Genomic DNA, 14,486 nt, shown 5'->3' on the forward strand with positions numbered 1-14,486 from the left:
TGTTTTATCTATTTGTGTTGAGGTTTGCCTTTTTCGTTTTGAAGTTATTAGTTGGAATCCATTGTTATTTTCAGTGTTCTGTTCAGTGGTTTCTGTTATAGTTATACCTGCTTCGTTATTTATTGCTTTATCAACATCCAAGGTTGTTTTTTGTGTTATATATGTAACAAGGGCTAGTATTGGTTAAAAATTTTTTTATATAGAGTGGTGAAAACTTTAGTTCATAAAATCGGATGTTTCAGTAAGTGTTCAGCAATAGTGACAAATGGCGCACCTGCGATGATTGGAAAAAAATAGGCTTTGTTGGTTTTCTTTGGGAAATAGAAGTAACATGTCCAACATATTATTGCGTTATTCATCAAGGAGCGTTGTGTGGGAAATCAGTGAAAGGAAACAAAGTTTTTAAACTTGTTAAAGTTACTAACATGATAAGAAGAGGAAACAAAGTTCTTTTACATTGGAAGCTGAAGCAGTTTTTGGAGGATATAGAGGCAGAATATGGGGATTTTGCACTTTACAACCAAGTAAGGTGGTTCAGTGCCGGAAAGTGTCTTGAACGATTATTTGGAATAAGGAAAGAAATCCCTGCATTCCTCGATCAGTTTGTTTCATCGGATACAACACAACCACTTTCAAAAATCGATTTCCAAATCTGCATGCTTTCAAACAAAAAATGACATCAATGTTTGGTTGCACATACATATGCAAATGTGTGTTCTCCACGATGAAATTCATTAAGAACCACAACAGAAGTCGCTTCACGGATTCATCTCTGCTTCACCTCCTGAAACTAGCAACAAATGTCGACGTAGCCGCTTTGGTCTGTGCTGCTGAGTTACCTCAAAGTTCACATTGAAAATTTTATGTCCTTCCTATCTTAAATATCATAGATATGTTTGCTATTCTAGTTTCATTTATATGCATTTTTTCATTAAATTTATCTATTACGTAATTGAACATGTTTAAATCACATTTTCCTTTTATTTTCACAATGAACTACATTTTTCTTCACAAATATCATGTAGAGTAAAGTAAGTCACATTCAGATTAACTTCTTCCCTAATCGTAGCTCATTTGACCATGTTGAAATGACATAAATTAACCCTACCATGGATCTATTTACTCTTTATTTTGCATTACGTAATACACCAACAAGCCCTAATTTGACAAAAATAGAATGCTTTCCTCCACTAGACTCGTGAATATAGTTGCGGCCCTCGGGCACTCTTAAGTTGGAAATCCCTGATCTCGACTCACTGCCAACATATCTCCAACGACCATAGTGCCCTCAACTATCATACCACGTCATGTTACAACAATGGGGTACTGTTCCCACAAATAAAAAGGTGTGTTAGCCACCCAGAATGTGAAAATGTTACATAGTCTGTATCGTGGCAATCAACTTTGACCATAGTCGTAGAGAACTCCCAACTGTGTTTCTGGAGGTATTTCTACTAGGGCTGGAGCTACCTAGTGCCCTGTGTTGATGAAACGTGCACAGTCTCACTTAAAGCAATAAATACAGGCCTGTGTTGTCATATATAAATTTGAAAATCAGAGTTGTGAACACGAAAACCAAGAATCTTGCTAGTTAAGCCAGAAGAATGTGTGCTCGAAGGAGCAGCCATCTAAACGAATAAAATACGTATTATAAATATTTAAAAAAAGATTGAGTAAAGCAATGGACAGTCTTATGGTTTACCCTTTTTCCATCCATGGCTTCTTCGACACCTAAGTATTACACTTCTCTAGTTTTATTTTACATTCTGAATTTCAGATTGTGATGTTTAATCTCATGTTAACAGTTATATCATTCTATTTGATTTAAATGCTTTATTATTTCCCTTACCTTAAATATTTATTGCTATTTTATGTAATATTACTGTATTAGTGTTTCTAATTCCAATGTGTTTTATGTTCAGTTACCATGCAGGATAATATTTCATTTGATTTTTGTCTTGTAAATTAGGGACGGCTAGCGCAGATAGCCCTCGTGTAGCTTTGCGCGAAATTCAAAACAAACTTGTAAATTTCATTTCTGTTGCGATAAAAAAAAAAACTTTTTCACGACAATACATGAACACTGCCCTGAAACGGGCCTGAGTACGGTGTCATACTCTGGCCCAAAGTTATATTAAATAACAAACCCTAACTATAAGACGCCATCAAAGTTTACTGGAGATTGCGTTATTGGCGAGAGACAAGATAGGCAGAGATTTTCAAGGCTCTTAAGACATGTGAACTTATTGCGGGCTCCTCTATAGTCTATTGAATTAAATCGTATATCTGGGCGACTCACCAATAAACTGATACAAAAGGGTAAGACAGGAAAAAAGAATAAACACTCAAAACAACAGAGACCTTTAAGCTAGACCTCGTCGGTGAGTTTGCGGGCCGATCCTGTTAAGATGCCGGAACAAACTACCAAGGAATTGGTGATGACGAGAAAACCCACTTGTAGAGAAAATTATATATTTAAAAGCGGCTGGAATGGATAGAGAAAACACTAGTAGAGGAGCGAACAACGTTTCGACCTTCATCTACCCATACCAGCCATTTTTAAATGTATAAACTATCAAGGGAAACGACGAAATGACGTCGAAAGTAGAAATCCAAGACCCGGAACCAACAAGCGCCCCAAGAATAAAACAAAGTAAGTCTCGTTATGTAGGTGACCTAAAACCGAATACTAAATTAGGCTTAAGTAACATAAACTATTTACCCCTAATGCTGCATTGTAAGGAAGCAAACAAAAAACAACTAACGACGGTAGAGATAGACAGTAACATTAGAATAAAATGTAAAGCTCGAATAAATATTATTAAGTTATCAAATTCTACCGAAAACTCGGAAAATGAAGACGATTTGGAAGATACATCTAATACTGCGGTACGGGAAGTATCTACCATCGCAATTGAAATACAAACTAACATAAAAACAATAATCCGTGATGACGAGAAAACCCACTTGTAGATAAAAATATGTATGTATAAAATGGCTTGGTATAAGTTGAGAAAAATTTTATGTAGAGGAGTAAACAATGTTTCGACCTTCTTCGGTCATCGTCAGGTTCACAAAGATAAAAAAGACGTAACTGACCGATAGCTGACCACATGTTTGAAGAAAGTTTTCACTGCCTCGAAGGTATTCTTTCCTTTTGTGGTCCCACGAAGAACACATGTATTCAATAATTCCTCTTTCGTTGAAAAATCTTCATGAATAATGCGTACAAATATTATCAGCTGACTTACATCTGCTTGATCAGTACTTTCGTCAATACAAAGTGAGAAATAAGTACTTTTTTCAACCAATCTAATAAGTGAGTTTTCTGATTGCTCTCCCATATCAGTGACCCTTCTTTGTATGGTTTGGTTGGAAAGCTGCACTGATTCAAATTTCTCAGCAATTTTGGCATTCCCAAACGCCTTTGCCATTTCAACAGCACATTTCTTTACTAAACTGTCATCAATAAAAGGTTTCTTTGCTCTTGCAAGTTCAAGAAAAACAATGTACGAATCATTCAAAGCAGATGTCTGGCTTTCAGTTGGAGCTTTCATGCATTTTTATCTCGCAAGTCAGAATTTTCCATATCTTCACTACAAAAAAACAATACTATTAAAGTAGGTTATTTTTCAATAGACCTTCACCTGTTGGAAATCCTAGTCTAGATGCTCGGAAATCCCGAGTGGCACGCATCTCCATATGATATTTTAAGCATTTAAGTATTGCCTGTTATATGTATATCAATGGATTCTACGTAAGGCTTGTCAACAATAATTTTGTCTGTCATGTCTGATACCATAAAATTTAATCTCGCATCATATTGTTGAGATACGATTTTTGAAAGATGTTTGCATGATTTAGCTTGCAGATATTTGGTCTTTTAAAAGATATTTGTAATATAAGTTCAGATGATTATTTATGTATACTCAAAATGCAATAAAGCAATATTTTATATAAGTAATCAAATTTAGCTGTTTGAAATTCTTACAAACGTTTGCAGTTTATATTGAACAATGTGTTAATTATTATTACAAAGTGATTTTGTGAAACAATATATGGAACAATCCATACATGTAATAAAACTACTTATTCATTTTCAGTGATGTCGAGAAACCCACTTGTAGAGAAATATATGTGCAAAAACGGCTCGTTTGGGTTGAGAAAATATTTTACATAGAAGAGCGAACAACGTTTCGACCTTCTTCGGTCATCGTCAGGTTCACAAAGACCGACGAAGGTCGAAACGTTGTTCGCTCTTCTACGTAAAATATTTTCTCAACTCAAACGAGCCGTTTTTGCATATATACTTATTCATTTTGTTTTCACTAAAACTAAATGAAGCAAACAAGCCAAATTTTAAGTACTAAATATATATATAAAATAGTATTACTGTGAGCTTAACTGAAAACAAAACAAAAATATGCAAATAATTCACAAACCAAACCCTTAATCCTACTATATACTAAAATCATTTCTTCATCCTTAATGCATCTGTGACAAACGCTTTTGGAGTTAATTGGTTTGAACAGAAATACAGATTCCAGAAAAATTACTTATTAAACCAAGGGAGTAGAAAATACTTGATTCCATCCTATACCACAAAATCAGATAAGTACTTACAACACTCTTCTCTGTCTTAGTATCAGAGATGATGAGTTTTCGACGTATTATTGTCTTCCACAAATGCGTCAGAGTCAACATTCAATTTATGTTCATGGTAGGGATCAGAGGCTTGTCGTAAATGTTTGGTTTCAGCTTATTAGTATGTAATTACATGCAGTGAATTAAGGCAGCGCCTCGCATATCGGGTGATCAACTTGATGAAGTACTAGATGGGTGTCAGTTTCGTAGGAGCTAAGTTACTTCCATGCTAGAAGTACATACTACAAACAAATTGAGTCACCAAGCTAAAACACTTCCTTTAACTTTTTTTAACTATAGACTCTTCTGTTGTAAAACAGCATTTCTCAGTTCCTAGCGCAGAAACTTATGTACATTCACTTGTTAGGAAGTAGCCAATACATCGCATGCACAGGAAAAAATTACAATGGACCATCCTACACACGGGGAATACGTTCCACGAACAAACCATGTTGGGTACATCTGTGTTAGAGGAACTTAATTACTCGTGGGATTAATAGAGATATGGGAATACAGCCGTGTTAAGTCTCCAATGAAAATTTTTGCACATAAATAAAACGTTTTGCCGATACAGTATTGTATACAAGCTAAAAATATAAAATCATAAGCATAATAACATTTACGTGTGATATTCCGCACCTGTAAATGAAAATGTGTTAAATGAAGTAATATAGTCTTGCATTTTATTGCAGCACTCACCATATGAACGACGAAAACGAAGGACTTTCGTTGACGAGAGGAAGACTTACGATGGTAGTGATAAGAAATTTGGAGGCTGAGAGATTCGTTTAAGGCCGAAGAACCGTCTGAAAAGTCGGCTTCAAATGCCAATGAAGCAATAGTAGAAGTCGATAGGATGTGAACAGAAGACATTATATCGGCTGACTTGAGCTTCATAAAGTCAGTAGTTTTCGGCTGTTTGGATTTCCTCCACAAAACCTTCAAGATTTCTCTGAAGTGTACTAGAACGTCATTAAATAATCTTTTAAATTTAATACTTCTCTCCATTACGGGATCCATGTCTACATCCATTTATGCGATCTAGTTTCCTGTATAAAGGAGATGAGATCGCATAAATGGATGTAGACATGGATCCCGTAATGGAGAGAAGTATTAAATTTTTGTGGCCGATTCGTTCACCTCGTTCCATGACATTTCGGTGATATCGATACAGTTTTCAATGTTACAAGTTTTCCAAAATTTGGTTACAATTTTGAAAACACCGGATGCAGAATGAGCATGATATTGTGAAGTAAAAATATCATTTCCACATCAAGATGGCTGAATTGCAATGTGTCAAGGTCATAGACAGGAGCATTATCCAAAACTAGAATAAATTAAAGTTGAGGTTCTTCTTCGCCAGGTGTTCTTTAACCTCAGCAACAAAATGATTTTGCAACCAGTCATTTGAATAGCATCTTAGTTGCCCAGGTTTTTTTTATTTGAACACCAAACAACAAGCAAATGTCGCTTATTCTTGTATTTTAATGCGCGTGGGTTTGTGGAGTGATACACAAACACAGACTTGCATTTAAAATCATTCGATGCATTTCCGAAAAAAAATCAACAAAAAACTAAGTGAATCTATCTTTAAACTCCAATGCTACCTTCTATTCCTTGGTGATGTATGTCCTGTTGTCCATCTTATAAAATAGTCCTCTCTCATCTGCATTAAGCAGCTATTGAGTGGCATATCCTTTTTCTTAATGAATTCAAGAAACCATGGTTTGAACTGTGTAGCTGCATTGCTATAAGCTGTTCCAGCTTCATCTTCCAGCTTGATATTATGCATATTGAAGCATTGCCTAAATTTGGGAAACCATCCTTTACTTGTCTGACACTCGCTAGCATTCACACTACGTCCATCCTCACTGAAGACCATTTTTTCGTACAAACTACATGCTTTCATGCATATAGCTACGGGATCAACAACAGAACATTTTTCGTACAGTTCACTGATCTACAGAATAATTAATTTCTCCATTATTTTTCCATAAATGGATTCCTCTTAGGTACTAGAGAAACATTAGCACTAACAAGGACAGACGTTTAAACACTTGCACGGATTTTCTTTTCACTTATACGTTTAGTAGATTTATTCACACCACATTCCAAATCTATGGATGCTACACTCATCCCGCTTTGTAACTTACCAAAGATCTAATGTTCTCTTAGTTAACGTCACAACTTTGCGGCTTTTCTCTGCCTCAATAGCACTTGGAGATGCTTTACCCCGTGTTGGTAATAAGGGTCTAAGGGTAATAATGAAAAGCAAGAAATGGAAAAGCATAAATTGATTACACGACACTAAGCTTATCTCGATCATTACGACACATTGTAGAATGGAGTGAGCTGAAGACTATTTATTTCTATTATAACGGCTATCTTTTACTACGCATGCCACAAGATTTTTGTGTCTTATTTTCAAAATGTTTATTAAACTATATTTTGTTTATGCTATAGCAATTAGTACAGTATAACTTCTAACTTAATACTACACATTTTAACAGAATAGAATATTAATTTTCTTAATTCTATAAGGCAATATTTTTTAAAACCTTAATTTCCCTTAATGTCAAACACGTGATACATTTTATCTTGGTATCAACTGTTCTCGCTTTTATCAACCACCCCCGAGTAACAATGAAATGAAACGTAAATTACCCACTATAAAATCATCATTACTCAGACAAACGATGGATTTTATCGCCTTTAATTATATTTGGTTGCAGAACTGTCAAGTAGAAAAGCAGACTCCTCCTGTCACATTCTCTCTTTAAAAATTTGTTAATAGTTCCCTCTAACGTTTAATTATATATTTCTTATAACCACAATAATGTCAGTGTTCGCATCTATTAAATAATGTATCATGTTACGTTGTTTTCTTAACAGATGGATGTCAATTTCACTTATAATACACGGTTTATTCTCGTGGAAAGGATAACGACTAGCTGGAATGAATTTGTAACTTCTCTTGTCGCATATTTAGAAAGCCAGAAAATTTTAAGATTTACAGGAAACTACATGGTTTTTGTATGTTATTAGTCTCTGTTATTTTGTGCATTACTTACTTCAATTATAAAATATAATTATAAATCAGTGTATACTGTTACGATCCCAAAGCTACTTGGGATAAATAAAAGTAGTTTCATGTCACAACTTGAGGCAATTATAAAAAGAAACAAGGAGTAATATACATTTATTTTTTTTATGTTTACGAGATGGTCAAATTGACCCGATATAGAGAGCTCATGTGTTTGCGAGTTGGGTGAAATGCGCGTAACTGAATTTTCCTTGTGCAGCAAATAACTGGTTGCTTTTATTTTTTTGTGTACAAGCGAATCCATGGTGGACGAACCTGCATTACATTTCTTCCAAATATGGCAAACGTTGAATCAGTTTGCTTTTTGCATGGTGTACCATGATATGCAGCAGATGTTCTCCCCACTCAGTCTGACCAACGTTAACTCACTTTGCAGGTATCCACTGTGTCACCTAATCTGCCAAACCATCTAACTAGGACTGTTTGGTTTGTTTTGAATTTCGCTCAAAGCTACTCAAGGACTATCTGCACTAGCCGTCCCTAATTTAGCAGTGTAAGACTAGAGGGAAGGCAGCTAGTCATCACCACTCACTGCCAACTCTTGGGCTACACTTTTACTAACGAATAGTGGGATTGACCGTAACTATATAACGCCCCCACGGCTGAAAGGGTGAGCATGTTTGGTTTGACGCGGATTCGAACCCGCGACCCTCGGATTACGAGTTGAATGCCTTAACCACCTGCCCATGATGGACCCATCTAACTAGGAGTGATGAGTAGAGTATATATATTCATCATATCGAGGGGCGTAGATCCTGGGGAATGGGGGTATACATCCCCCCCTTCATTTTAGGTGGGGGGTATGGTGCACACAATCATCCCCCCTACAGTTTGGTCTGTTGAATTGTTTTATTGCATCACTAGCCTACAAATTGTGTGTTTGTTCTTGTGATTCTCGTGTTCTTACCAATCGAATTACATAATTAGGCCTAGATGTAGGCTTTTTCAGTAGCCGAAATGTACATCTTTAATATAGGCGTGCTTCTAAGCTTTTCTATCTAAGCGGTAGTTCGTATCAGTCAGTAGGCCTAAGTATACATGCAAGTATCGTGGCAACAAGATTACTCTGTGACTGCATGTTTACAGGTTTCAGGTTCACGTAATCAGAGATTACCAATTTGCAAATTGAACAGTCCACATAAGTGGTTGCAAAAATCATCCCCCCCATCGGGTGTACAAAATCTACGCCCCTGATCATATCCAACACTATGAACGACTCGGAGAGCAAATGGCTATTGAAATTACTTTCTTTATTTGTGGAAATTCTTCATGAGCTCCAAAACATGTTATTCATGACTCTGATGCACTAGATGTTGCTGAAGTATCAGCCAGTGGATACACATTGGCCCATTTGATGAAGTAATCAGTTGCAAAAAGCATATATCAGTTATCTTGTTTGGTCTCTGGGAAGGAACCAATCATATAAAAGACTATTTTATTGAAAGAAAACCAACAACTTGTGCTGAAACAAGCAATCAATGTCACAGTTAAAACTTCAGAGTCAGATGTTTGAAATAGTTTAGTCATACCCTGGCGATATTCAGTTTTTGCAATATACATAATCATGAATAATTTGATTTCACAATGGTAAGAATACTACTTGTAGCACAAGTTGAGCACCAAATCTTGATAATTGATAGAGTTGGTATAACACGTTACTGAATCTCTGACTGCTCTTACATGTGTTTAATACTGGTTGCACCAATGCTCAGTTCTTCAGTTTTTACTGGTTAAATACTTTCTTTTTGGATGGCAAGGAATGCTCAAGCTAGTTAAAGAGTCATGCAGTTTCTCATCTTGGAGCTTCTTAAAAATGATTTTGTAAATCCATTCTACAGTGTTATAGCCAAGATAGGTTTTTTTTTTTTTCATTTTGGCACACTGTTCCAGGTGAGGGAATTCAACAAATGGGTATGGTTTGAACATTAATCAATATGATTAATAAGTATTTCCACACTGCACTATCAAATACTGAAGTATGATCATTTCCTATTTCTGCAATTCCTGTAAAATTTCTTCCACATAGATAGTTGTGCTTCACGAATACCATAACTGTGAAAGGTGTTTTCATTCAACACCTGCAATAACATCGCGCTAAATCCACTATTGCTAGCACTCTTTGGTTCTCTAAAACGTTCATTACATCGGTGTAGCAACTATGAAAACTTGGTAACAAAATGTCAATATAAAAGAGTAGCCCAAGAGTTGGCGGTGGGTGGTGATGACTAGCTGCCTTCCCTCTAGTCTTACACTGCTAAATTAGGGACGGCTAGCACAGATAGCCCTCGAGTAGCTTTGTGGGAAATTCCAAAACAAACAAACAAACAAAGCCAACCTTTAACTACTACAATCTTTGCATGATCGCTTGAAAAGCCTTCTAACCTATAATGTCAAGAAGTTCTAATTATTTGCACATCAGCATATACTTCCCAAGTTTCAATCTTAATTCCTTTGTCCTCATCTGCTGCGAAATCATGGACAAGTTAGCAACAACAGACTCAAACACTTGTTCAAATACCGAGATATCGAATATATATACCAGGCATTTCTTTTTTCTACAGCCGTTTTGGCTTAAACGTCATCAACCTCTCGAAAGTGATTGTAGTATCACCTAGGTTGAATTACATGACTCTGAATTCAAACAACACATCTTAAGTGCAAAGTGTAGTTTTACTCTATCATCCACTTTGACTTGCCAATATCTAAAGACCAAGTCTAATGTGCTGAACCACTTTCAACTGTCTCTGGATTAGTTTTACCAAGCAATATATGTTTTTTTATGTATATTCAGTTCACCTGTTGCACAGACAAAGGTGGCTGCAATCTTCAGCGGTACGTGCATTTTCTATATGCTGACATCAGAACTGAAACTTGCTACTGATACTTTTATCATATGGTTCAAATGACCCAGGTGTATTTGAAGATGTATTTCTCTCCACATCTAGGTGTATACCATTTGTCAAAACAAAACTAGTGTTGACTGGCCAGAGTGTATGTTTTACTTTGCCTTTCTGATTCATAAGCAATCATTAGGTGTGGACAGCTTCGTTATCAACCATGAACTCCATAATCCTGCTGTATAGTTTCACGGGCACATACCAACCTTCTTCGGCATATTCCGAAAGCCAATTGCTCAATCCCTCACTTTGAAGTCTATGGCCAGACCCAACTCAGGCTCTTTTAGTTTCCAGAGACTGAATAGCACCATGTGTTGCTTACTATCAACCTTTCTGCATTCTCTTGCTACTAGCCAAGATAAATATAGTTTGTCCCAGCACCTCACAACTATAGAATCAGCACTGGCCTCGCATTCCAGAACAAACTATGAGAAGAGGTAATGGATGCATTTGCTGCAGCACAAACATCATGGATGAACCCGGATAGCTCTGCCATTTAAATGATAACTACTTAAATTATACACATTAATGTTTTCTTGAAAACCACATAGCAAAATCAGGACATTACTCATATAATAGAACACATTTTTATGAAATGTTGGATCGCCATTTTGCAAAGCAAATTTTTTAAAGTCAAAAAGCAACTGGTATCAAAGCTCTTTTTGTCACTGGTTTCTCAACTTTCAACATTATTAGCTGCCATAATCAAGTGATAATAATACAAAGAAATGTATGCATAGCATCTCACACATTGACCTCCGTTCTTTGATTCTGGTGTCTCACAACGCTGAAAACCGGGTTTCGATACTCGTGGTGGACAAAGCACAGAGAGACCATTGTATAGCTTTGTGCTTAATTTTAAACAAACAGACAAAATCTCACATTATTATTTAATGATTTAGACTACTAGGTAATTTTGGTTAGTTATATGTGAAATACGTAAACTTCCTAGCTATGTTAATAAAGTGTTTTTTTGCATAATGCTGTCTACATATTTTGTTGGACAACCACAGCTCTCAGGTTGAAAGCCAAGGGCTATAATGCATCTTTAATCTTTGGTCTTTCGACCAAATAGCCACCCTAGATGACGTTTTATTTTAACAAAGTAATCAGAAGATCAATATCATCATCTCAGCAAATGACCGCAGCTGTAAAGCCACCCCTTACAACTTCCTGTCCTTAAATATATTCATTCCAGACTCTTACCTGTCCTTTCCTGCCTCATTTCCGACTTTTCATTAGGGATTAATATCTCACCTCCTGGTAAGACAGTTTGTGTTGGTAAAATTTTCCAACCAACTGCACTGTATACCTAACTTTTAGCTTGTTGATGTGTTGCTTCCTTTGTATCTTTATCAATCAGTAGTGGTGTCATCTATTAACACTCACCATCTCAGTTTCTAACAAAGCAGTTCTTATTTGTGAAACTTGTTCATTAATGATACATATTCTCTCTGTCTTCTGAGTGGCCTTGACCAGAGCTGAGGATTAACTATTCTGATTGGTGACCATCTTGGGGCCTTATAAAGATCCCACTTCAGTTTGAGACTCCCTTGGTTGTAAATGCCTCAGCAATCTTTGGTATTTTGAGATCTTATACTGATTTTAAACTTAGTCAAAGGTATTGCAGCCCATTAACTTTATTACCAAGCTCAGCCCCTTTAGCTCGTACACCTGGTTTCCTTAAGAGAGATATAACTCCATGTTTACTCAGACTGGTATACAATATGGAGCATTTGTGAGTTTAACTGGTCATCTCAAAGAGAATGAAGTTTAATGAAATACAGATATCCTCAGTCACGGAAGCAAAATTTTACATTATTTCTTCTTTGGAGCTCCATGTTATTCCCCATTACATGGCTTCTCTGAAGAAAGGACGGTTAGAGTCCGCAGACTGGAGGTTTGAAAAATGTTAGACTATAAATTCGTGACTGATCATCTCTACAATTTCTAACTTAAATCGTCAAGACGAAAGAGGTGAATCCATATAATGTAAAATAACAATAATATTTATTTAAAAATACGCAAATGAAACGCATAAAAAAAAAGCGAATGTTTTGTTTTATGCATCAAGCTGATAAGCAAGGTGCTGAAACCTTTATTCAGTCTCTTACCAGATAAGTATGCTCCATGTAAACCAATCTACAATTCTAAACTTTAGCATAAACTAAATCAGCTATTAAAGTTTATACAGATCTAATTGAACTCAATCTAATATTTTGCTTTTAAAGTGGATAGCCTACAAATTCAGGTCATTATTGTTTATACTGACATGTCATGGCTTTTTCATGTATATAAGTGTGTGTAAATAGTAAGATTTTACGTTTTGCATGTGCATATGTTTCTTTTTTATTTTTGTATGTTTAATGCACTCTTGCTCGATTGCATACACAATTGTGTGAAATGAAGCAGAATTTAAAGTTTTTCTTATGATTATTATTCACGTAGTTTATTTTTGTCATAACCTAAATGGTTTGATTTTTTTCATACATATATATATACTTTTCAAAATTTTATATTGATTGTAGTTTGAGTAAGTGTTTGATCTTTCTGTGTATTGTTTGTTGCTGGTCTTTTTTCAATTTTAAATTTTTTTTGATTTAAACATACAATATTTTATTGTTGTTTAACTGTTACATTAGACTGTTCCTTTCTTAATGGGTGAGAGCTCACATTTCTTCCTGAAGTTCAAAGTAAAACGCTTTCAAGCTTAAGGACTTTCACTTCTTTTAATGCTCATATTTTATTCACTTCTTTACCCCTTTCTTATTATTTAGTTTTACAATTGTGTGCGTGTGTGTGTTTTATCATAGCAAAGCCACATCGGACTATTTACTATTATAATTGTGGGTGTAGTTGCCCATTGCTTTTTATTTCTTAAACTAAAGACTATTCCATTCATCTATCGTTGTTAAAGGATATATACGTTTTCGTTGCTATCGGTTATTTTATGAATTTTCATTAATTAAACGGCTGTTTTAATTTGCTTTTTGTTTTAGATGTCATAAATCTTTATTTCAAGTACTGATGAAGTTTAAATCAATAATACAAAACCTTCCATTAACTGTCTTACAAAGGTTTGTTTGGTTTGAATTTTGCGCAAAGCTATACGAGGGGTATCCGCGCTAGCCATCCCTACTTTTGTAGTGTAAGACTAGAGGGAAGGTAATTAGTCTTCACCATTCACCGCCAACTCTTGGGCTACTCTTTTACCAACGAATAGTGGGATTACCCGTAACATTATAATGCCACCACGGCTGAAAGTGCGAGCATGTTTGGTGTTACGGGGATTCGAACCAGCGACCCTCAGATTATGAGTCGAGTACCTTAACCACCTGGCTATGCTGGGCCTCTTACAGAGGTAATCCTGGTGTTTTAAATGTGAAATGTAACAGCACTAACAAAGCCAAGTTTGTGCATGAACACAGCTCGCGCTTATGATTTTCCTCTACTGTGAACCAAGTGCTAAGGCGCGATAGCCTAACTCTTATATGATTTGCAAACAGAAAAAAGCAGCTTTCTCTTTCGCGCAAAAGAATCTGTTAACTGCTAGTTATTGAGCACATATCTTATGTGCACGATATCGGGGAGATAAAGCGTCTACTTAAATGATTTCCTGCATTAATAATTTTGAAAATATTACACCATATTTAAAGAGATAGCCAAATGTGGTTCTGTTGCGTACCACAAGCTCAAAACTATGCAATGTGTATTGGAGATAAACAAACCATGGCTTTTAACTTTATGGGCCTAAATGAACAAGCTAAACATTTATCCAACAGAGGAAAATCTAACTTAAACATAGTAAAATGTAAATATGAACTATCAATATTAGTAAATGA

The 14,486-nt window shown here is 35.7% G+C and overlaps 1 protein-coding gene across 1 annotated transcript; it reads right to left on the reverse strand.

The window, feature by feature from the left end:
- Positions 1 to 1,535: 1,535 nt before the first annotated feature.
- On the reverse strand, positions 1,536 to 3,557 carry LOC143236224 (SCAN domain-containing protein 3-like). The gene is made up of 2 exons (XM_076474502.1): positions 3,111 to 3,557; positions 1,536 to 1,628 (listed from the first exon to the last, which is right to left on the reverse strand). The coding sequence occupies exons 1-2, from the start codon at positions 3,555 to 3,557 to the stop codon at positions 1,536 to 1,538; spliced, it is 540 nt and encodes a 179-aa protein (XP_076330617.1).
- Between the last annotated feature and the right edge of the window lie 10,929 nt (positions 3,558 to 14,486).

Source organism: Tachypleus tridentatus, chromosome 13, assembly GCF_004210375.1.
Source record: "Tachypleus tridentatus isolate NWPU-2018 chromosome 13, ASM421037v1, whole genome shotgun sequence".
Classification (NCBI taxonomy): Eukaryota; Metazoa; Arthropoda; class Merostomata; order Xiphosura; family Limulidae; genus Tachypleus; species Tachypleus tridentatus.

Coding starts and splice junctions, on each gene's coding strand:
- LOC143236224 (XM_076474502.1), bottom strand. CDS start 3,557: ATGAAAGCTCCAACTGAAAGCCAGACATCTGCTTTGAATGATTCGTAC. Junction 1,629..3,110: donor AAACTTTCTTCAAACATGTG/GTCAGCTATCGG, acceptor TTATTCGTTTAG/ATGGCTGCTCCTTCGAGCAC.